The sequence below is a fragment of the Lytechinus variegatus genome, chromosome 19 (genome assembly GCF_018143015.1).
Source record: "Lytechinus variegatus isolate NC3 chromosome 19, Lvar_3.0, whole genome shotgun sequence".
Taxonomy (NCBI): domain Eukaryota; kingdom Metazoa; phylum Echinodermata; class Echinoidea; order Temnopleuroida; family Toxopneustidae; genus Lytechinus; species Lytechinus variegatus.
Window position 1 is genome coordinate 5,123,859 of NC_054758.1, and position 24,113 is coordinate 5,147,971.

General features: G+C 35.6%; 2 protein-coding genes across 2 annotated transcripts in view; one reads left to right on the forward strand and one right to left on the reverse strand.

Annotated features, from left to right (window-relative positions):
* LOC121405969 (guanine nucleotide exchange factor for Rab-3A-like) overlaps positions 1-6,176 on the forward strand; it is a 28,179-nt gene extending 22,003 nt beyond the window's left edge. Inside the window, exons 10-11 of the mRNA XM_041596965.1 lie at positions 1,358-1,424; positions 4,774-6,176. Coding sequence (XP_041452899.1) covers positions 1,358-1,424; positions 4,774-4,844 — 138 coding nt within the window. The 3' untranslated portion in view covers positions 4,845-6,176. The remainder of the gene's footprint in view (positions 1-1,357; positions 1,425-4,773) is intronic.
* Positions 6,177-14,098: 7,922 nt separating this feature from the next.
* Positions 14,099-23,307, reverse strand: LOC121406237 (methyltransferase-like protein 25). Its single transcript, XM_041597256.1, has 8 exons — positions 22,633-23,307; positions 19,504-19,998; positions 18,850-19,053; positions 17,905-18,168; positions 17,218-17,321; positions 16,397-16,490; positions 15,185-15,331; positions 14,099-14,298 (listed from the first exon to the last, which is right to left on the reverse strand). The coding sequence occupies exons 1-8, from the start codon at positions 23,218-23,220 to the stop codon at positions 14,203-14,205; spliced, it is 1,992 nt and encodes a 663-aa protein (XP_041453190.1). The 5' UTR covers positions 23,221-23,307; the 3' UTR covers positions 14,099-14,202.
* Between the last annotated feature and the right edge of the window lie 806 nt (positions 23,308-24,113).

A 24,113-nucleotide genomic window follows, 5' to 3' on the forward strand; every position in this document is an offset into this window, starting at 1 on the left:
ACACAAATATGGCACAAAAAAATGGGATGAAACACAATCACCTTTGAAGGACATTCAAAAATCAGTTTCGAAAACTTTCAAATGTGTTCTAACCAGAGATATAACACATCTATTTTACATTGTCTCCGAATGAACAATATTGATCTTAACGAGAATAGACGGCTTGTCAACAACCATGAAACAGGTCTATGCTCATCTGTGCTGTGCCGGAAACAACTCTCCACTATCTCACAAAATGTCCAGAATACTCACAAGAAAGGAAAGCTCTTACTTGAAATAAATGAAAGCGAATTGGATATTAAGAGACTTCTCACATTCAGCAGAGTACTCGCATCAAAAGCTTTGGTATCTTCGTAAGAAGGACCCAAAGATTCACATAGTATATTCGAGTCATTTTAAACATATTGTTAATTGAAACAATTGAACGTTGTATTAGTTCCATTCATATATGAATATTGATATGTTTGTTTGAGTCTTATAAACCCATGTTGGGAAAAAAAAAAAAGATATATATATATACAATGATATACGTGTTAGATATGAATGTGTTAGATATGAATGCATTACATATATGTCTTCCGTATGATCTTATTAATTTGTAAACATATTTGATATATTGAACAAACTATGAGATGTGAAAATTAACCCAATGCACGATAACTGCACAAGACTCAGAATGTTTGTTTTGTCTCGAACCTAACCATTTGTATTAACATAGAGCTATTTTGAAATCGGTTGAAGGAGATCACTTCGTCAACAGACATCACACAGCCTTGACTGGTATTGGGGGGGCCTAAGGCAACGCATGCGCATCATGCAGTAGCTGAGAAACCTGATCAATGTACCGATCCGGGCTTGGCCAGGAATACATCATAAGTGGTTAAGTGATTTGTGATGACAGTCTGTTGTGAATCTCCAAAATTGCGCGAATAACGCAGCGGTACCTGACTTTTACTGAATTGATTTAAGTACAGAAAAAAAATTAAATAAAAATTACCGCAAATTATGCTGGCGCAAATATTCACTACTGAATGACACGCGCCGTATAAGCTAAAACAACAACAACAACAACATTTAAGTTGATTTCAAGGGTATGAAAAAAAAAATTAGAATTTAGTAAATCAATGAAATATGGTATTGCACTTTTTCTAATGCGATCTGTTTTGCATTTTAACTGAGCAAAGTTTGGAACACTCCTTAATGAGATTGAGACATTTTTCCTTTTTGGTAGCCAGTTATTACAGTGAGGGTTTATTCCCATGGTGAAATGTAAACCTCTTCGTTAAGTGTGCCACCCGGCAAACCCTAAAAGGATGTTGGTATTCATGAATCTCACACTACATACATCTCATTCCAGATAGCGGCTGTTTGTGACTTCTACACCTACCTACGATACATCAAACAAGGCATTGTCAAGAACGATGGTGAGTTGTTTGATAATTAAAAACTGAATGGACATTGCTTGACGAGAATGGTTCTTTTAAAGTTATTTACTGAACAAGGTTGTGTGATTGCGGTGATTAGGTGGAGGAGCTGGTAGCTTGGATATGGATAAAGATCGTGGTGATGATGACTATGATGATGGTGGTGACGTTGATCATGACGATGATGATGGTGATGATGATGATGACGGTGGTGATGATAATGGTCGTGGTGATGATAATGGTGGTGATGACGGTGGTGTTGATGATGAAGATGAAGATGATGATATTGATGATGATTGTTATTGTGGTGGTGATGCTGCTGCTGATGATAATGGTTGTGGTATTGTATGATGATGATGATGCAGCCTCGTAAAAAGGTAATTCTTCATTGATCGAGTGGGATCATTGGTCATGTTGATGATGATGATGCAGCCTCGTAAAAAGGTAATTCTTCATTGATCGAGTGGGATCATTGGTCATGTTGATGATGATGATGCAGCCTCGTAAAAAGGTAATTCTTCATTGATCGAGTGGGATCATTGGTCATGTTGATGATGATGATGCAGCCTCGTAAAAAGGTACATATGTAATTCTTCATTGATCGAGTGGGATCATTGGTCATCATGATGATGATGATGATGCAGCCTCGTAAAAAGGTACATATGTAATTCTTCATTGATAAAGTGGGATCATTGGTCATGATGATGATGATGATGCAGCCTCGTAAAAAGTACATATGTAATTCTTCATTGATCGAGTGGGATCATTGGTCATGATGATGATGATGATGCAGCCTCGTAACAAGGTACATATGTAATTCTTCATTGATCAAGTGGGATCATTGGTCATGATGATGATGATGATGCAGCCTCGTAAAAAGGTACATATGTAATTCTTCATTGATCGAGTGGGATCATTGGTCATGATGATGATGATGATGCAGCCTCGTAAAAAGGTACAAATGTAATTCTTCATTGATCGAGTGGGATCATTGGTCATGATGATGATGATGATGCAGCCTCGTAAAAAGGTACATATGTAATTCTTCATTGATCAAGTGGGATCATTGGTCATGATGATGATGCAGCCTCGTAAAAAGGTACATAAGTAATTCTTCATTGATCAAGTGGGATCATTGGTCATGATGATGATGATGATGCAGCCTCGTAACAAGGTACATATGTAATTCTTCATTGATCAAGTGGGATCATTGGTCATGATGATGATGCAGCCTCGTAAAAAGGTACATATGTAAATCTTCATTGATCGAGTGGGATCATTGGTCATGATGATGATGATGCAGCCTCGTAAAAAGGTACATATGTAATTCTTCATTGATCTAGTGGGATCATTGGTCATGATGATGATTGATGCAGCCTCGTAACAAGGTACATATGTAATTCTTCATTGATCAAGTGGGATCATTGGTCATGATGATGATGATGATGCAGCCTCGTAAAAAGGTACATATGTAATTCTTCATTGATCGAGTGGGATCATTGGTCATGATGATGATGATGATGCAGCCTCGTAAAAAGGTACATATGTAATTCTTCATTGATCGAGTGGGATCATTGGTCATCATGATGATGATGATGATGCAGCCTCGTAAAAAGGTACATATGTAATTCTTCATTGATCGAGTGGGATCATTGGTCATGATGATGATGATGCAGCCTCGTAAAAAGGTACATATGTAATTCTTCATTGATCGAGTGGGATCATTGGTCATGATGATGATGATGATGCAGCCTCGTAACAAGGTACATATGTAATTCTTCATTGATCAAGTGGGATCATTGGTCATGATGATGATGATGATGCAGCCTCGTAAAAAGGTACATATGTAATTCTTCATTGATCGAGTGGGATCATTGGTCATGATGATGATGATGATGCAGCCTCGTAAAAAGGTACAAATGTAATTCTTCATTGATCGAGTGGGATCATTGGTCATGATGATGATGATGATGCAGCCTCGTAAAAAGGTACATATGTAATTCTTCATTGATCAAGTGGGATCATTGGTCATGATGATGATGCAGCCTCGTAAAAAGGTACATAAGTAATTCTTCATTGATCAAGTGGGATCATTGGTCATGATGATGATGATGATGCAGCCTCGTAACAAGGTACATATGTAATTCTTCATTGATCAAGTGGGATCATTGGTCATGATGATGATGCAGCCTCGTAAAAAGGTACATATGTAAATCTTCATTGATCGAGTGGGATCATTGGTCATGATGATGATGATGCAGCCTCGTAAAAAGGTACATATGTAATTCTTCATTGATCTAGTGGGATCATTGGTCATGATGATGATGATGATGCAGCCTCGTAACAAGGTACATATGTAATTCTTCATTGATCAAGTGGGATCATTGGTCATGATGATGATGATGATGCAGCCTCGTAAAAAGGTACATATGTAATTCTTCATTGATTGAGTGGGATCATTGGTCATGATGATGATGATGATGATGCAGCCTCGTAAAAAGGTACATATGTAATTCTTCATTGATCAAGTGGGATCATTGGTCATGTTGATGATGATGATGATGGTGGTGATGATAATGGTGGTGATGACGGTGGTGTTGATGATGATGAAGATGATGATATTGATGATGATTGTTATTGTGGTGGTGATGCTGCTGATGATAATGGTCATGATGATGATGATGATGCAGCCTCGTAAAAAGGTACATATGTAATTCTTCGTTGATCAAGTGGGATCATTGGTCATGTTGATGATGATGATGTTAATGTTATTGATGATGATGATAATGATATTGATGATGATTGTTGTGATGCAGATGATAGCATTGGTAATGAATGAGGAGGGTAATGATTAGTAATGATAGTGATGATGGCAGTGTTGGTGTTGATGATGGGTTATTGTTGTGGTGGTGGTCATGGAATTGGTGATGATGAAGATAAGGATGAATATCATACAGATGATGGCATGGATGATGATGGTGATGATGGTGAAGATGATAATGGTAGGAGTGGTGGTGGTGATGATGATTGCGGTGGTGTTGGGGGTGAATCTGCTGATGATAACAATCATGATTGTGATGGTGATGGTTATGATATTGATAATGATCATCATCACTATGATACCTCCTATTCCTTCTATTATTAATACAATCTTAATCACATCATTGTTATCACCTTCCCTATCTCGCAGTGGTGGTGAAGCTGCTGCTGCTGCTGATCATGATAACAATGATAATCGTGATGGTGATGGTCATGATATTGATGATAGTCATCATCACTTTAATACTTCCTATTCTATTATTAATAGTCTTAAACACCATTATCATCACTCTTTCTCCCCATCTCATAGTGGAAAAGAATTACTGGGAGATCATCCGTCTCCGGAAGCAGATGGGGCTAGCCAAACTCGGTCTGGCATGAAAGTACTAATCTCTTCTAGCTTGGAACAAGTCATTCCTGAAATCCTACCCACCCGTTGTCATCACCCCAGTGCTAACCGTTTTGCTGCTCGTAGTGACTTCATCGGACAAGTGGTTGATAGTCATGATGGAAGATGCATTATTCTTGTTGCCATGGAAACCAACTGCGGTGAATGATTTACATGTTTTATATGTAAGGATCTAATCTCTTGGCATTCCAGTAGCAACAAGAGCACTCTCAGAGAATTAATCTGCTCTTTTAAAGAGAGCGAATTCATAAGAATTCCAGGTATTTGATACTTTTCTGTACTATTGCATAGTTTGTATGCATTTTAATTACATGTCGTATTGAAAGTTTTTTTTTATCTTAGTTGTATTTGTATGTCATTTCATACCTAAAGATTGATATGAATATATATAAATTTTTTTTACTTTAAGGTAAGTAACGCTTGCATTGTTTTACACAGATGTACAGAACCTATGCAAAGGAAAAAATATGAATATAGAATTGAATTTTATTGGAATATATGAAGGCAGTTGCGTGCTTGCTGTGCAGAATATGTGCTTCCACGATGCACAAATATACTTTTACAAATGTATACATTGGAATGTACTTACGTGTGTCATTGACCTCGTGGGTGTTTCCTAAAGCTGTTCATAAGTTACGACCGACTTAACGCAGGACTGGTGATCCTTTCTTTTGCTAGATGATACATCCCTATGTGGTTCTTTAAAGACATAAGAACACGTTCCAGTTGTCCGTAAAGTTGTGTTCAACTTTATGAGCAGCTTTATATGAAACACTCACTTGGTTTATTGACCAGTATCAGTGTCGTAGTTGTGAAGTTGGCATAAGACTCAATGACAGTTTCTTTGGGTTTTTTTTTTCAGTTTCACTTTGTATTTTTATCTATCCTCTCCCTTTCCTTCTCTCTCTTTCTATTTCTTTCACCTGAGTTTCCCTTTTTTTTTAAGAACTGCTCTCATATTTCTTCTGTCGGGCTCTCTCTCTTACTTTCTCTTTTTTTCTCCCCCCCCCCCCCCCCCCCGATTCTCTCTCTCTCCTTCCTCTTTGAGACTATTTCTATTTTGTTCTCTTTCAATGCTGTCTTGTATTCTATCTCTTCCAATCTATCATATACACTCTGGCCAAACTTGGGTTTTTTTCTAAGCTAAAAATTTTAATATTTCAAATCAGCACTTTTATCTTACTTTTTATTTTTTTTACTTTAACCTTTTATACATCATCTCCCATGTGTCTCTTTTTTTTCTAAACACTTTATTCACATATGTTTGCTAATCGAATATGATATTGCAATAACTTGATGCTGTAACTTAAAGGGGAAGTTCACCCTGAAGAAAAGTTTGTTGTAAAAATAGCAGAAAAAATAATAAAAAATATTGGTGAAGGTTTGAGGAAAATCCGTTAAAGATTAAGAAAGTTATTAGAATTCAAAGTTTTGGATTTGTGACGTCATATGCGAGCAGCATTCCTACATAGCGAATGGTAAAAAATCAATGAATTTCAAATTTTGTACGGTTCCTGATAACTTTATTTTGTTTTCTATTTATGATCGGGTGTGAAATGATTTGTCTATTGATATACAAAAGGCACAGTAAAAACCATTTTCAATTTTCTGAGAAAATGACATTTCATATATTTTTTACCATTCGCCTTGTAGGAATGCTGCTCGCATATGACGTCACAAATTCAAAACTTTGAATTCTAATAACTTTCTTAATCATTGACGGATTTTCCTCAAACCTTCACCAATATTTTTTATTATTTTTTCTGCTATTTTTACAACAAACTTTTCTTCAGGGTGAACTTCCCCTTTAACCTAAAAATGATAAAAGCATTACTTTCAAGAGTTTTTATACTAAAAAATGATATATCAACTTCAACAAAAGTATTTTATTCTTAGCAATAAAGCAAATTTCTATTCATAAATGTATTTTTTTCTGTAAAATAAGTTCACTGTATCCTCATAGTGTAATACTTAATACTGTTATTGTATTTTGGAGGCAATAGGCATTGAAGTTAATTCATTATATACCTGTTACTTTCATAGATATCGTCGCACGCACCATGAACCGTCCTCTCTGCGCACTTCGATGCGCACTGTATCTATTCCACGAACCGTCCTCTGTTACGATGCCCACTGTGGCGTAAATAATTAATTTCAAGAAAATATAAAGTTACGGAATGAAACCTTACAACCTGAACTTTTGAACGAAGACATCGTTAAATAATTTGCTCTCCTTGTAGGTGCTCTTATTGCTGGTTTTAAAAAAGCTTTCTTTAAATGCGTTTTCTGTAAAACTAACTTTCTCATCGAAGTGAGCAGAGAGGACGGTTCGTGGTGCGTGCGACGATATGTTACTAAGAAAGAAAACCTGGCACTTGTTACTGTACAAATAGCTTTAGAGCCTCTTAAATTGGACATAGAAATATCTAGAGCTTTAATGCAAACTGCACAAAATTTTATATATAGATATCAATGCACTCAAATTAAACAAAAGTATAGTTCAGCTGATATTTTCATGTACAGATATTTCAATTGATAAGAAACTATGCACCTCAAATTTATTTTTAAACACGCTTAACTTGTTTTTAGCCTTGCCAGATTCTGCAGTTTTTGCGGTGCAGGGGTGGATCCAGCACCATTTTAGGGGCGGTTATTATTTGTGTACAATATTCTGGCCCCCTAATGTCTCTCCAAGCCTGGCTGCGTACATGTACATGTGCTGAAACATTTTGATTGATGCATACAAGTTATGAGTATTGAGTAGATATTAGATCATTTTATTTTTGTATTCAGTAGACTCTGAGGCCTGTATTTGAAGTCTGGTTTCAGTTCGGACATGGTTTCTGTACTAAAATTATGGGAAGCCAAAAAGTGTTAGAATTTTGTTTTTTATCGTAATTTTTGTTTACTGTGTGTATCCTCATGCTTTAATGATGGAAAAATCTTTCCTAATTGTTGTTCTCAGACAGTTATGAAAGACTCCAGTGTTGAATAAGCTGATAAACTGCTCAAGTACCAATCGACGTTTATGTTTGAATTGGCTCTCCATAGTTGAACCACAACTATAGACCAGAGTTCAACTTAAACCCGAGTTTAGAATACGGGCTTTATGTGAAAATGTAAAATGGACTTGCCATGAATGCATCATCTCTACCTGTAAATTGAGTGTGTGTGTATGTTAGTCTTGTGGATTGGCTTTTATGTTGCTTTAATGGGATTTATCGTCTTACCATTCGCTGTTGATATTGGGTCCAGTAACACAAGGATTAGTGATCGATTGTAGGAGTACTTTTTTATGATTGATTGCATTGGCCATCATGTGCAATCCATTGTAAAGAATCAAGTGTTTAATTGATCACAAAGCTTTGTGTTACAGGACCCTGGTGTAGAAGGGGGGGGGGAAGAGTTCCCCAAAAGATTATTAAAGGGGAATGAAACCTTTGGAACAAAGAGGCTTGTGTAGAAACAGAAAATTCAAAGAATAAAGAAAGTTTGAGAAAAATCGGACAAATAATGAGAAAGTTATGAGCATTTGAATATTGCAATCGCTAATGCTATGGAGATCCTCCCATTGGCAATGCGACAAGGATGTGTGATGTCACTGATGAACAACTTTCCCTTTGGTGGACTATAAAATACCCTCAAAATGTCTCTTTTTGCTTTTTCTGATGATACAAACTCTTTATCCATGATGTATTCTTAAAAAATATGTATTACATGCTCTCATGTAGAAAGAACACATGATCTATGGATAGATGTGATAAAAGAGGCAATTCAAGTGAAATATATGCTAAAGTAATGGGGAGAGTTGTTTACAAGTGACATCACACATCTTTGTCGCATTGCCAATATGCTATCTCCATAGCATTAGTGATCGCAATATTCAAATGCTCATAACTTTCTCATTATTTGTCTGATTTTTTTCAAACTTTTGTTGATATGTTTCTTTGATTTTCCTGTTTTCACACAAGCTATCTTGTTCCAATGGTTTCATTCTCCTTTAAGAGATCTTTAGATTTTATGAACTCATGGTCCCGTCTAACAAGGAGAGATACGGTTGATTCAATCAAAGTAACCATGGAAATCCATCAGTGTCAATCATGTTTTCTACAGGAAATTTGCACAAAATCCTCTTTAAACAAAGAGAAGCACAACGAATTTTCAAGAAAACATAGAATGCATGAATATACATCATACCTAGTTGGAAAATATTTTGAACCAACATGCATAATAGATGAAAGATGGGGGCCCTGGCCATTTGCATGAAGAGATGCAATAAGCCAGTTCGTAGTTCCTTTCTGCGCATGATCAAAATATTCTACGCATGATCAGAGGAAGGTCATTTGTACTAAAGTGACATGGTGGGTTAAAATCTAATGAGATAAGCACCAACTTTGATATCTTGATTATTCATATATTCTTTTGAATTGTGGTTTTTTATTTACATCCACAAAAAGAACGTGTTCACGAACGAATGGTATTTCAAATTTTGCCAAGTACATTTTGCAACATGTTATATGATATGCGTTCAAAGTAGGAATGCAACAAATACCTTTATAAATTGTTCATTGGTGTGCTATTCTAGTCACCTGGTCTATTCAATTTCTTCATCCTGCTATGTAAGGCAAGCTTATGTAATATCTTGCTTTGAAATCTGCCTATCATGATGAAAGAAATGAAAGGTCATTTGACCAAAATTGTCCATGAAGAACTACGAACTGGTCTATTAAACGCAAAAAATCAGTTGCATTTTCTCTGAAACCAGATCCTGAACCAGAATTCTATTTTGAAGATACAAATGAATATCAATTGCACAGTTTGACCAGCCTATTCGTGAATGAATCAGAGGCTTAGAAACAGTCAAATGATAACATTCCCCAATATTAAAGAAAACGATGGTTCGAAGCATGCTTCTTTCGGAGCCAACTTTATTTTTTGTTTACTTACTGGCATTTTCCTGTTTGGTCTTCCAGTTGATGGAATATGCAAAATGTTTGTAGTAAAGGAGAAGTTTCCTGTGATATTAAGTTGGTTTCAGTTAAAGCAGGAAGAATACAGGTGTTTTCAGTTTTTTAATGGTTTATGTTGAAAGATACTTCTTACAAATATATGCTTTTTGTATCATAATGCTTAAAATGCACAGGTATATGGTAAGATCATTTTTGATTTCATGGATAAACAACACTTTATGGGACTTGTATTACTTATTAATATGGGAAAACACCTCACATTTACCATAACAAAAATAACTATTGCTTTTCAATAGGATTTTAAAATTAGATTTCTCACTTTTTTGCTTTTATGAAAAGAAAAACCTCTTAATATGTAGACAAACTTTTATTATTCTTGAATATTTATATTCAGAATTCAGAGAAATTATATATATGTTGTTTTGAAATATGGTGCTCACATTGGATATAAAGATGTATAGTTTTTATCAATTGTATCGTCAACTCAAGTCTATGCGTAGATATATGTATATGGTCTTTTGTGCGACCAAAATTATGTTCTGTTTGTTTGTTGATTTTTTCTTATAAGTAATGTAATATTACCTCATCATGTCAACATGTCATTATACCAATTTTGGTGGAGACTTATTTGCTACAGATTGTGAACTACTGCATACAGAACCATTTGAAATGGTTAGAAAATTATTATTGTTTCAATATTAGCAAATTATTATATTTTTGTTGCGTCAACTTTTACGTTATTTTGTATTATACAACTCCCAAGAATGTTCTGTAATCTGATTGGTCCAAATCGGGTCACATGATATTCAGTGAATCGCACTATTGCATCCAAAACGCACTATCCTGCACTCCGACGTCGTATCAAAAGTACTATCCTGCACTCTGACGTCAGAGTGCAGGATAGTGCGAGGTCGGGAATTAGCTAGAATTCAGATAAAATATAGCATTTGGGGCAACTCGGTAACGTGGAGGTTGTATAAAACAAACAATGCACGCATTCTTGTGCATAGAGGACCTAAATAATGAACTCTGCTCGACTCGCCAAATAGATATACCACACTCGGTCCTGCGGACCTCGGTGCGATATATCCATTGGCTCTTCTCACACATCGTTCATTATTTGGCCCTGCATGCACGCGCTTACGTGCAATATTTGTATGATATTTGATACTTGTGTGAAAGTTATACCCCAACTGATATCTCCATGATTCTCCTCTAAAAGAAGTTATTATATTTCACATTTTCAAGTAGTGACAACTAAAATCTTCAAACCAACATATGAAATGAACAAAAATGTTATATCTTTCATTAGATTTCACTATGCGGGTGCATTTTCTTAAATACACAAGAGGTTATAATATATTATGGTACTCAGAGAAAAACAAGATCAAGCATATTGTTGTAGCTTCATGACAATGATCGTAGCACAAAAACACTTTCAATTTTGATAAGAAATAGTTTTGATAACTTTATACACAATTCAGTGGCATTATTTCCAATCATCTAACCTGTGCAAAAGAATTAGACTTGGAAAATAAGAATTATTTTGATTACAAAAATGAATGTGTAAGTTTGTAATTGATGATCAATTATATGTTACGTTATGTTATAATGTAATGTTTTACAGGTAACTCAACATACAGTCAAATATCTTGAGAACACAGGAATCGGTTTGACTTTGAAGAAATTTTATTTACAGAAAGTGAATAACCTGTCTTGCATTATCTGGGTCCCATAACTCAAAAGTTAGCGATTAATTGTACGCTTGATTTTGATAAAAAATTGTACATTGTGGTCAATGCAATCAATTGTAAAAAAAGAAATGGGCACCTGGTCATGAAAATTACAACTTGGTGATTATTTGACTTAAATAAGGTAGCAGTCGACTGTATAATTTTTTGTATTTTTTTATGATGTTAATGAAAAACCCAAATTTTTTACAGGTGCTAACCATATTAATGGTTAAAAAGATTTAAAAACTCATTGTGTATACTTTTGGCTTTAGAATAGTATTCAAATTCTCATTATTTGAATAATTCACTGCTGATAAGTAATGGAATATCATTTTTTCAACCAAGACAAATATTCATTTGACAGTGAAAGAGGAAGTTCACCCTGACAAAAAGTTTATTGTAAAATAACAGAAAATATAACCATCCGCGTTTGCTGAAAATTCTTCAAAGAATAATAGTTATTAGAATTTTAATTTGTGACGTCATATGTGAGCAGCTTTCCTACATATTGTATGGTAAACAAAGTCAATGAAATTCTATTTTTGCAGAGAAAAATTAGACATTTTTTATCATTTCACACCTGTCTTAAAAAGAAAATAAAAAATGGTCATCACGAATCATAAAAAAATGAAATTTATAGTAACCTTGATTTTGATGGGCTGCTGAGCCTTGTTGCAATGGTCGTTGCCATAATGGCAAAGTTACAACAGTTGCAAGTCCTTTATGAAACGGGGGCCCCAGGAATTCAACCCAGATCAGAAATTACCAGGGTCTCATCTTACAAAGAGTTACGATTGATCCGTTCAACCTTGTATGGAAATCCATCAATGTCATGTTTTTTACAAAAAATATATAAAAAAGAGAAGTACACTAAATTTTCACGAAATGAAGAATGTGTAAGTATACAGCATATCTAGAATTTTTTTCAACAAACATGCATTTTAAATGTTGACATTGCTGATTTGCCGTAGTTGTGGGTGATCGGATCAATCGCAACAAGACGGGACCCAGGTATGTTCGATAGATATATGGACCTCAATCTAGCGGCCTTACCATTTATCAAAATTGAAGATTGATGAAGAATGTACTATGAAATTCATCTAAAAAATGTAAAATAGTATTACATTGTAGTAATGAAATAAATTATTGAAAATTATTCTTTTATTAAGAATTTAATCTTGTCTTCAGTCAATTGTTGAAAAACAATGCTGAAAAAAATAAAATTCTTCCAATTTATATGCTTCCATTTCTGTTGATATATGTTACGTGTATGTGACAACCAATGGAAGATTCGCATGTGACATGTAGACCTTACTCAAGTCAAATCTCTGTGTCCCACTTACCGGTATCTATTTCAACAAAGGCGAAATTTGACTTGGAAAATGTGGATAACTGATATTTTGCAGTTTACGATCTGAAAAATCTATTTGACTTTATTGGCGAGTATTTGATTATAGCAACACCCATGCTAGATTTGAATAATTGATAAGCATTTCCATTTGGGTTATTGGTTTATTTTGTTTTGTTTTCTATTATTTTGTTTTTGGGGGGGGGGAGGAGTGGTTGATTCATTGGTCAAAACACATTCCAATCTCATGAAATAATTGCACAATCAACTTGACGAGCTTGGTGTTCCATCCGTAGCTTTTAATTAATTTAATAATTGCTGTACATTGTTGTATTTTATCAATAAAATAAATATCAATTTATTTACAAACAGAAACTTAATTTGCTTCATGATGTCATTATTTAATGACATAATTCATCAACATACATTATCACATATGAATTATGCTATGGTCTGGCAATTTTTTTTATGCAAGAAACAGACCATCACACAATTGCACTTAAAGATTATATGACATAAATTGGCTTGCAGCTGATTCAAGTTTTGCAAAACTCCCACTATTGATTGTTGAGAAATGTGAGCGTAAAAGAAATATCTTTTCACTTGTTTACATCACATAAAAAAATGTTAGTCAAAACAATTTTTGGGGGGTTACCCTGATTGTAAAACAACACTTTTATAAAAATCAGGGGTGTGAGTGGTCACAAATAAAAAATTCTGAAAAAAAGCTGAAGAGTGTAGAAAGTCTGAAATAGAAAGATCTCCCATACTTTTTGTACAGAGGAAAGCCCAAAATAAGCTGAAATTAAGCTGAAAATCAAAACAAAAAAATCTGAAATCAGATAAAAATCTGAACTCTCACACCCCTGAAAAATTCCTTGTAAAATTATGCTAATTGTCACTTAATTTTGACAAAAAGCGTTATGAAATGAGACCCTGATTGGGATTCATTCATTGCAATGAAACTCGATTGGAACAAAAAACAGATTTTTTTTTCAGATTGCAGTTTCCTTGGAATTTACAAAGAAAAAACGTGTAGGACCACTATCCATGGACTCAAATAGTACTGTGACAAAATACCTTCACGTGGCAATTAATTGGAACTCCTTGATTGGAATTTAATCTTTACCATTTATTACCATGACAACATCATTGTATTGTAAATTTTCTGATTCCACATCCTTGGAAGTTATAAACAAATGTTTATGTCCAGTAACTCGACTGGTAATGTAAATGATAGGCCTTAATACAATCTCTTCATTCTCCTGGTATATCTTCCTCAACGATCAGTTCCCTTGACTGCGAAGATACCATAGCATCTAGGAGAGGTCACTGGGTCAAAGAGCTGAACAATGCATGCCATCTCAATGTTAGGCTAGACAGTGAAAAAAAACAATTTAAAGACGAATTAGTTCTTTGTACGTTCCAAGTTTTCCTAAATGAATATTTTCATACAGCTGTGAAACTTCGGGAAGAAAAGCAAATGAAATGTCACAAACCTCCACCCTTCTACAAAATCATTTGATATAGACACTCTGGCCCGTAATCTGAACTCAAATCTAACTTAGACCGTGGTCTCGAATTTAACTTAGACCGTGGTCTAAGTTGATCGGAAGCCAAACATTCCAAATTTTGTTTACACTGTACATTAATTATGTTTACTGCGTTCTTTCCAAATGTAGTAATGGTGAAGACAATGATCTTATTTATCCTTCCCAGACAGTTAAGAATGATTTGAGTCAAATGAGCTGATACTATGATCCTCTACAGTAAGAGATTTATGTAGCAACTGGCTGTCCATACTTAAACCACAACTTTCGACCAGAGTTTGAATTAAACCCAACAGCAGACTACAGGCCTATATGTACATACCACAAAATGGATTCATGTGATCACTGAACAGCATAGCATCCAAAATTGATAATTCAATATGCTTTGCAGTGATTGATCTGCACTGCAGCTAGCCACAGATCAATGCTAGTCTGCAGGTACAGACCCTGATTGAAACTTTGATCAACAAGTGTGTCTCCACGCAAAGAGTAGCACATACAAAACTTGCTAGAGGGCCTTCAGTACACAAGGCATGAGTAGGCTGCAATTCAGACCCTTTAATCGAGTGAAGGGTTTGCACAGCAGACTAGATCAATGCATGCATGTAGCTTCCATTCATGCAAATAAAGTACACAACAAATGAATCATTTATCAGAATAAAGAAAATCCCTCTTTACTACATCACATTTAATTCCCACCTTATATCATACCTGTTCTTTCAAGTAGAGAAGCCTGTCAAGTAGGATAATGGCCTCGATGCTTGGTGACAATGCTGCCCTCAACTGGTTGTAAGCGGCCAGGTGTCCGTAGGAAGGCCTATATTTGGCCTCATAAGCACAGATCTCTTCATCAGATATCTGAATTAAAAGTTGATAGCATAAGTGCAAATAATGTATCAAGCAAAAACCACTTTGTCTCATTTTCAGATGGACTTTATTTAATAGGCTGAATCAACTTGGCCTAGCTGGGTGTTTCATAAAGCTGTTCGTAAGTTAAAAGCGACTTTAAGAACTACTGGTGATCCTTTCGTGGTGAATAAGATATTCATTGACGATGGTTCAGCGCATGAGAAAGGATCACCAGTCGTTCTTACAGTCGCTCTTAACTTACAAACAGCTTCATGAAACAGGCCCCAGGTGTCATTTCATCTAACTATCACTTGGTCTTATTTCCAGAATATACTTTGGCTATTTATACTTAGGTCTAATTTTGCAAGTTTAAATAAGACTTAGTGGATATTTGGTCAAGAGATTGATTCTGGATGTCAGGTATAATAAATAATAATCCATATTTTATTGTTTGAAATAGAAATGCTCTGAAAATTTGTTTTGCCAAATTGATTGTGGGTCCGGCAGCCACTAAGCAGAGCCAGAACGATGTTGCTCTATCTCTTAAATCATTAAATAACAAGACAGGGTAGCAGCAACTCTCATCTTTTAACATCGTTTGGTCTGACGTGGCCGGAGCTTGAACCTCTGACCTCCCAGGGGTGAGGTGGACACTTAACCAACTGAACCAACACATTGGTTATCATATTATACATATAAATAATCTAAAACCCAAGTACTCACAAAAGAATCCAAAGTAATTACATATAAGTGTTTGGTACCGCAAAATGGTAAAACAGCCTAAACATTGACGTACTGAAGCTTTTCGACATGCACTCATCCGAGTTAAATCGCACGAATGACTCGAACGCTAGAGCGAAACAATACATATAAGAACCAAAATTACATATAATAAATCATTTCCCTGCTGAAGTAATCTCTGTATAAAGCCTATGAAAATAATAGAAAAATAAGTAGTCAACAGGTTAACCCATCGCTTACTGGAACCAGATGGTCCCTGCACACAGCCTATGGGTATCAAAGAATTTGGTAGTCAACAGGTTAAGTATCTAATGAATAAATTGATCAACCAACCTTACTATTGTCCATCTCTAATTTTCTAAGTGCTTTCCTTGTATACTCCAGAAAGGATTTGCACTTTGGTGCAAGCTTCCCGATGATCTGTTTTCTGAAGTAAAGTAAGAATGGAGAATGAATCAAAGTTGATTGATTGATGTTTAACGACACTCCCAACACAATGGCCCGTATTGAATTAAAATCCCTGATTTAAAGTTGAGTTTTAAGTATGGAGAGCCAATTGGGGGACAAATCACTAACAGTGCACATCCAATTTATTAACTTATTGGACACTCAAATTGTTCATAATTGTCTGGGAATGATAACTGAAGTATTTTTCTTCATTATGAAAGCAAAAGGAGAAAAAAAAAGTTGACAGGAAATATACAATATAAACAGAATATTTTGAAATTTTGGTTCCCCATAATTTCAGCACACAGTTAGACCGTGGTCTGAAACTGAAAACTCCTCGATTCAATGTTGAATAGTCAAAGAAATATTCTGGGGAGCCATCATAACTTCATGAAAGGTTTTGTTTTTTATTTTCATTCACAGATGTAGCTATTGCCTATTCTTTCATCTGATTGGCCAAGAGCAAATTGGACAGTGAAAGTCACCTCTTATTTGCAAACTTATTTTGTTAAAATGACTTGAACTTTATTTTATCCCAAATAATCAAAAACTGTTTTTATCAGATAAAAGATGTCATCTGATTCATAAACTTCAATAAAGAAATGCATTAATAACTCAAAAGCTCTTGCGTGGTCTCATATTGTGACTGTTTAAAGATTGTATGTCTAAAGTCACATCCCATGAATTGATCCACATATTCTTCTCACCTGGTAGGAATAGTAAAGTGATCTCTGCAGATGACTTGAAACACAGCTCGGTAGAACAACCCTGTCACATCTACTGTCTTCTGTGAAGCTATTCTATCTGCTGCCTGAACAACAGTAAACAAAGAAGAGAAGAAACAGTTTGGCTTGAAATTGGATTTTATAAGTTCTTTGACATTTACTGCAGCAACAAGTTGTAAATTCCACACATGTAATTACCAACTTCAACCCCAGACTTAACACTACCCTATCCTAAACCTAAACCTCACATAAAACCACATTGCATATCTGCAACCCTAAGCCTAACGCTATACCTTAGACAAGTTGCCCTGGCATATGTTGTATCACCGGAAATTGACAAGATGATGATAATGATCCACAGCATTTATATCGCACCATATACATGTAAAAACATTCATAGGTGCAGGCACGATGTAGTTGATTGATATAAAAGGACTGTTTGCCAGGCCTGCTGTCCGCTAAATCCGATTGATTTGTCTATTGAAAAAGCATTTTGTTAACCTGAGTATGCCTGTTTGCACCAGAATATGTTTGAAGTCTTAACATTTATTTCGTACTGAGCTAGGGAGATTTATATATTAACATTCCCATTTTGAACTATAACTTTAGTTAGTAACTTATTGTGGAGGAATGGAGGGGTTGGGAGGAGGGGGTCAAATTTCTACTTACCAAACAAGCTGCCATCCGAGTGCCCCGCCCAAGAGCAACTTTCTTCTCCCGAAGATATTCACTCATTGGGAAACCACACGACCCCGCCACCTTCATCCCTGCGTTCTCTCGGTCCCACTCGTCCTCCCTAGCAAACTCTTCAGTGACCAGATGATAGCAGCAGCCGACGTTACACAAGCAATGCATGCTGGGATTGGACTGGAAGATTCTCAGCATAGAGGGGGCCAGATCACCACAGGTGTGCAGTCCAACCATCATGAATGGCTGCAAAGAATCAAATTTATTTCAGAATGATCATCCTTGAAGGTGGCAAAATCTTGTCTTCATCAAACTTTGATTCAAGAAAAAAAAACTATTTTTTTTCTCCATCTCTAAATGAGTCATCAAGTACTACTGGTTTTGTTCAGTCTAAACTTCAACTATATTTCTTAAAATGATGACATTACCCTTTCTTGTCAGTCTTTAAGTGCTACGAAAATCACATAAAGATTCTTTCAAGTAATATAAAAAACTTGGAGACTGGATCAATCAAGTTGTAATTCATCAGGATCTCATTTTATAAAGAGTTACATCTGTTTATCAATCACACTAAAGAATGAGAACAATCTCAATTGATGATTAGATCGCTTTGACCATATTTTTTGTAAAGCGCTATATAAGTACCTGTTATGTATGTTATGTATGTATGATTTTACTCTATTTGTGTTTGATGTTAGATCAATAGCAACTCTTTGCTTGATTCACTGTTATATTGCACTTTCACTGTGAACATTAACCAGTAAGATTATCTCTTTCTCTCAAGTCAGTCAGTGATCTAGTCCATAGGCTTAACAGCTTGATAAATGCTCTTTTCCTGTAACTAATTACCTAATGTAAGTCTAGCTAATCATTGCACAAAGCCTATGGAATTCACTAAATAGAGTAAATGATGGGTTAAATATTTACCTCTGACAGATCAAAGTATTGTGCGTTCTCATCACACTGCAAGAAGTCCCCGACCTCTGTCTCTTCATCAACAAATCCTGTTACAGAAACACAGGCTGCATGCTTGTTCCCTCCTGACTCACTCTGGTTTCCAATTCTCCTGTCAGTTCCTGGTGTGTCATCTCTCTTTTGGCAAGTTGGTTTATGGCAAATCGATTCATGGCAAGATCGTTAATCGCTAAGACCAGACTTGTTCCGCTCATCCTCTTTTTTTGGTTGGCAAGATTGTAAGAGGCAAGAGGTTTCTAGCTGATGTTCTTCTGCTGGTTGCACTTGCTTTGCAGAAGGTAGAAATATTTCTGGTGATGGGTTTGACAATGCCACTGAGGGTTGTGCAGAAAGTGTTGGTATTTGGGTATTGAATGATGACAGAGGTGATGGTATTGATGAGGTCGTTGAAGTCAAAGAAGATGATGATGATGACTCTAAAGTATAGGTTGATGGTGTTGATGATGATGAAGATGCTATTGATGATAGTGATGCTACTGATAATGATGGTAATGATGATGATGAAAGCAATGATGAAGTTGCTCTTGATGATGATGAAGATGGTGAAGATGATGAAGGTGCTATTGATGATGGTGATGATGATAGTGATGCTACCAAAAATGATGATGATGAAGATGACACTGATGATGATGATGAAAGTGATGATGCTGCTACTGTTAAAGAAGGTGATGGTGAAAATGGTTGCATAGATAAAGACACTGAACTTGAAGTTGGTGCTTCTTCCACCGACCTGTCAACAGCAGAACAAGCCACTTTCCCTAACCCAGTTGGAGATGAACCACAACTTTTCTCAAATGATGGTTTAGTCCTTTCATTTTCAGGTTCTGTACAGCCTTTATCTTGAATTTCCCCAGACCTGCTAGTATTAGAAGTAGTAATTCTACTTCTTAATCTGCAGTCTTCTTGCTTCGCACTAATATCTTCACAAGTTTTCTGTGTGGCATTCTTCACAATCCCTTTCCATTGTTTGGATAGCCGGTTGTTCCTCTTGAGGGCGCCATTCGTGTTGGTTTCTGATGAATCAACACTGACGACGTTAATGCCATACTGCATGCTGAGAAACTGACCCAGATAGCCCTTTCCACTCCCGATATCAATAACCTGTAAGGTGGAGCAAATGAGAAAACAATGAAATAGTACACAAAAAGTCAGTCAATGAAAAGGAATAAAACAGATGTTCACTGAACACTTAAGAAAGATTGGAGTTTTAAAATAATTTAAACAACTGAACTACGTGTATTGTCAGACTTCAACAAAATTAAATGTCAAGTCTCCCCTAGAAAAATGTTGATTTGAATTAATAGAGAAAAATTGAACGAGTGTAACAAGGTAACACTGAAAATTTCATCAGAATCTGATGTTCAATATAAAGAAACTTATATTCTAAAGTTTCGCTTATTTTTCGGAAAATGGTTATATACACAACTCAGTGATATGCAAATGAGAGACTTGATGATGTCCCTCATTCACTATTTCTTTTGTTTCTTGAACCCCTATTCCACAGAGAGCAAGACCAATGAAAGACTGCTGTAAGACCATGAAACTTGCTTGATTTTTCACAGGTCTTTCAACAAACTTTCAAAGATCTCTGAGTTCTTTCACGATTCCTAATGGATCTTTCAGTGGTCTTCATGGTCTCCATGAGCACCAAAACTTTTTGAAACTGTTCAAAACAGTTTTTCAGGAAATTGGTCTTTTGGTAGTCTTTCAATGAACTTTCAAAGTTCTTATCAGTCTTTCCATGATCTTTCAACAGTCTCTCAAGATTTTGGGGGAGATCACTGTAATACTCGTGAGAGTTCATTGAAAGATCATTGAAAGACCAGGCAAAGTCCATGGAAAGAATTCTGAAAGATCACTTGTCGCATAAAAGATCTCTGAAAGACCATTGAAAGATCTCTATATAGGAGTCCTATATAGAGATCTTTCATACATGTAGGACTACAGTCTAAGTCCTGTAAGGCCCCCATTCAACAGAGGAGAGACCTATGAAAGACCAAAAATTGTTATACAATATTTCAATTTTTTACAGATTTGACTAAAATGACTAACTTGGCGGAACCAAAAATTGTTAAAATAATGCAACTCCTCATGCTCAGGAAAGAATAAAACTTTGTTTCATATTACAAGGGGGAGAAAATGAAAATATATTCTTATATAATGAAATGCAACAGAAATAGTGAGTGGGTGATGTCATCAGTCCCCTCGTTTGATGTGCATATGTATTGTTTTGTGAAATTAAGCAAAATGTCATAACTTTCTTATTTTACAATTACATCCAATTTTGATGAAGTTTTTAGTGTTGTGGTTGTTGGATATTTCTCTTTTTATTCATATCAACTTTCTCCTATGGTGGACTTTTATAAGCTTAACAGCCCTTTCACAAATTTAGATCTGTATTCATTATTCAAGTTGTAAATAAAGCATTGGTGATTCTAAGTTCTATTCTTTTGGAAAGAGCTAGCCATAAATGCTTATTCAACTAAAAATTTGGCTTTGTTTTACAGATCGATAGCATTCATTAGTCAAAAGTGGCTGACATTTCTTTTAAAAAAATCTTCTGTTTCCACATTTTCTGGGGGGGGGGGCATTTTATTTCTAAAGAAAGAAATTTATTTGTTATGTTTAAATATCTTTATAACAGGATAAAAACAGAATCAGATGTACTCACAATACTCACTATATTTCCATGAAACATAACCTCTTTTAATTAATTTAAGGAATTTTTAAAATCAATTGAAAACTAGCAATGAAATTTCTTTCACTGTAGCTGTGGAATGTACAATGACTGACTCATTTGTTTTGGTTTATTTTGTGTTCAAATTTCATTAAGCCTTGGCCTACATTAATATTTATTAAGACTTTTCATAATTAAAAAAAATAATAAAATGTCAAACAGTCAAGCATCAAAATAGTTTTTGAATAGAATTCCACTTTTTTTCTATACAAAATATTCAGGAATTACTTGCATGTTAGGTGCAATAAAGACAGACACATCCAGACCCACCCCCCCCCCATAAAAAAAAATCAGACACCACTGCAGACAGTGTTTCCACTTTGAAGGAAATTACCCGAATTCCGGGAAATCCAAACAATTCCAGGTAATTTCCGGGAAATTAAAAAATTCCAGGAAATTCCAGGAAATCCGAAAATCAAAATGAAACAATTAAATATAGCAAGTTAGCAACTATTAATATTCATGTTATATTTACATGATTTTAACCTCCATACGTAGCTCAACATTTTTCACTTGTGCTCCACATTTTGTAATGTTGTTCCTATTTTTAAAGAGGAAGGCCCGAAGGGACAAAAAAAATGCTAAATTCCCTGATTTTTGCCACCTGGAACAAATTTCCACTCGTTGTATTATTACCCGATTTTTGTTAAAAATTAAACTTGAAAATTCCAGAAAATATTTATAAATTTCAGGAAATTTGGAATCCAATTTCGGGAAATTTAATTTGGAGCTGTGGAAACACTGACTGACTGCAGAATCGCAATAAAGTGCACTCGAGAATAGTTTAGTTTAGTTTAGTTTACTCCAACGATGTTGTAGGACGAAGCCTGTTCATCGATCAAAGTAGAAATGTCTATTGCTGCTCTCCTTCAGACAAAATTAGATGCGCTACTTATGTTGGCATAAGTAGCGCAAATCTGACTGATCAACCCCACAATCGACCACATGCTGCTCATCATGCTCATGTTATGTAGGCTCAAACTCAAGTCAAAACGAACCTGCTTAATGCCAGTCACTGACAAGATGTCAGCAGATTTCTGAGCCATCGATGCTACTTCATGAGACTTCTTCTTGCTCATTATCCGTTTGGTCAGCTCTGCCTCTGCGACTGTGCTGTTGACGCTCGTCAGACTAGACTCTCGCTCCTTCCGAGGTGCCGCTTCTTTCACCGGCTCCTCCATCCGACCCTCGCCGAAACTCAGGGCGTCATGTGCCACCTCTTGCAGGTAAGTGCGTGTGCGCGTGCGATGGTCATCTTTTCCACAATTTTGGGCCACTTTTTCAAAAGGCAGTATCACCGATTCCAGACGGTTTGCTACCATTTCTTTCAAAAATTCCCGCAAATCTGAAAATTCTACGTCCTTAGATTCGACTTGATTTGGGAGGAAATCTTTACCAGAAGGAAATTCTGCCAGTTCACGGACTGACAATTGCAAAATTTGAGATGCAAAGCTTGGGCCGGTTGTTTTGATTACGCGATCCCACATGTTATTCGTGTAAAAGTTTACTAGGCTGCACTCTACAATTGACGTGAATTTACTCACGAATTGAATGATATCATCTAGTTTTATTCTTACACCCTCCATGCTGAAAATTACTATTTAAAAGTAGTCATGTAAACAATTTCATATTGCTTTCGTAGAAATAAGAAATGTGATGGGCGCTGCCATGTTTTAATGAAATAACCAGTTTGATTCAATGCATGGGAATGCTGCTCGACTCGACTCGAGAGGGCAGCAATCTGAAATCAACTTTGGTCGATCCCTTGGCATCTACGTATTTCTTTCCACTGAAAACCAAGAACAATGAATTCATTTATGTGCAATATTAATAAATTAAAAAAATTAGCAAGAATATGCTCGTGAACAATGATTTAAGAATATGGGAAAGACCTGGTCTGTATAAAAAAACAAGTAGAATTCCCCCGTGGAAGTTCACCCTGACAAAACTTTGTGGTAAACATAAATAGCAGAAAAGTAATAAAAATAATGGTGAAGGTTTGAGGAAATCCGCCAATGGGGTACTCTGGGCTGAAAACAATTTATATCTGAATAAATAGAGTAAACTTCAAGGAGTTAAGATCTGATAACCCCCCCAAAAAAAAATTATTATTATTATTATTTTTAAAGTTTGGCAATATTTGGCGTGATCAAGTGGGCTAATGATATACATCCCCGATTTCCTTGTTCTTATTTATCACACGAAATCAAAATTGTTTCATTTTTCATACATGTGTGAATGATGAGCCTCCCTTACGGGCTCCTTTTTAATTAAATAAGGTGCAGCAATCAGTTGTCAATCCAATGTTTATAGTTCTTGGAGGAAAAGAAATCGAATAGACCTAAGTTTTATTGATAAAATGCAAAAGAACACATTAGTGGGGATATGGCATCATCAGTTTGCTCAACGAATATTCATGAAGTCATGCCACCAGAATAATGCAAACTTTTAAATGCCATAGCTAACATTTATTCCTTGT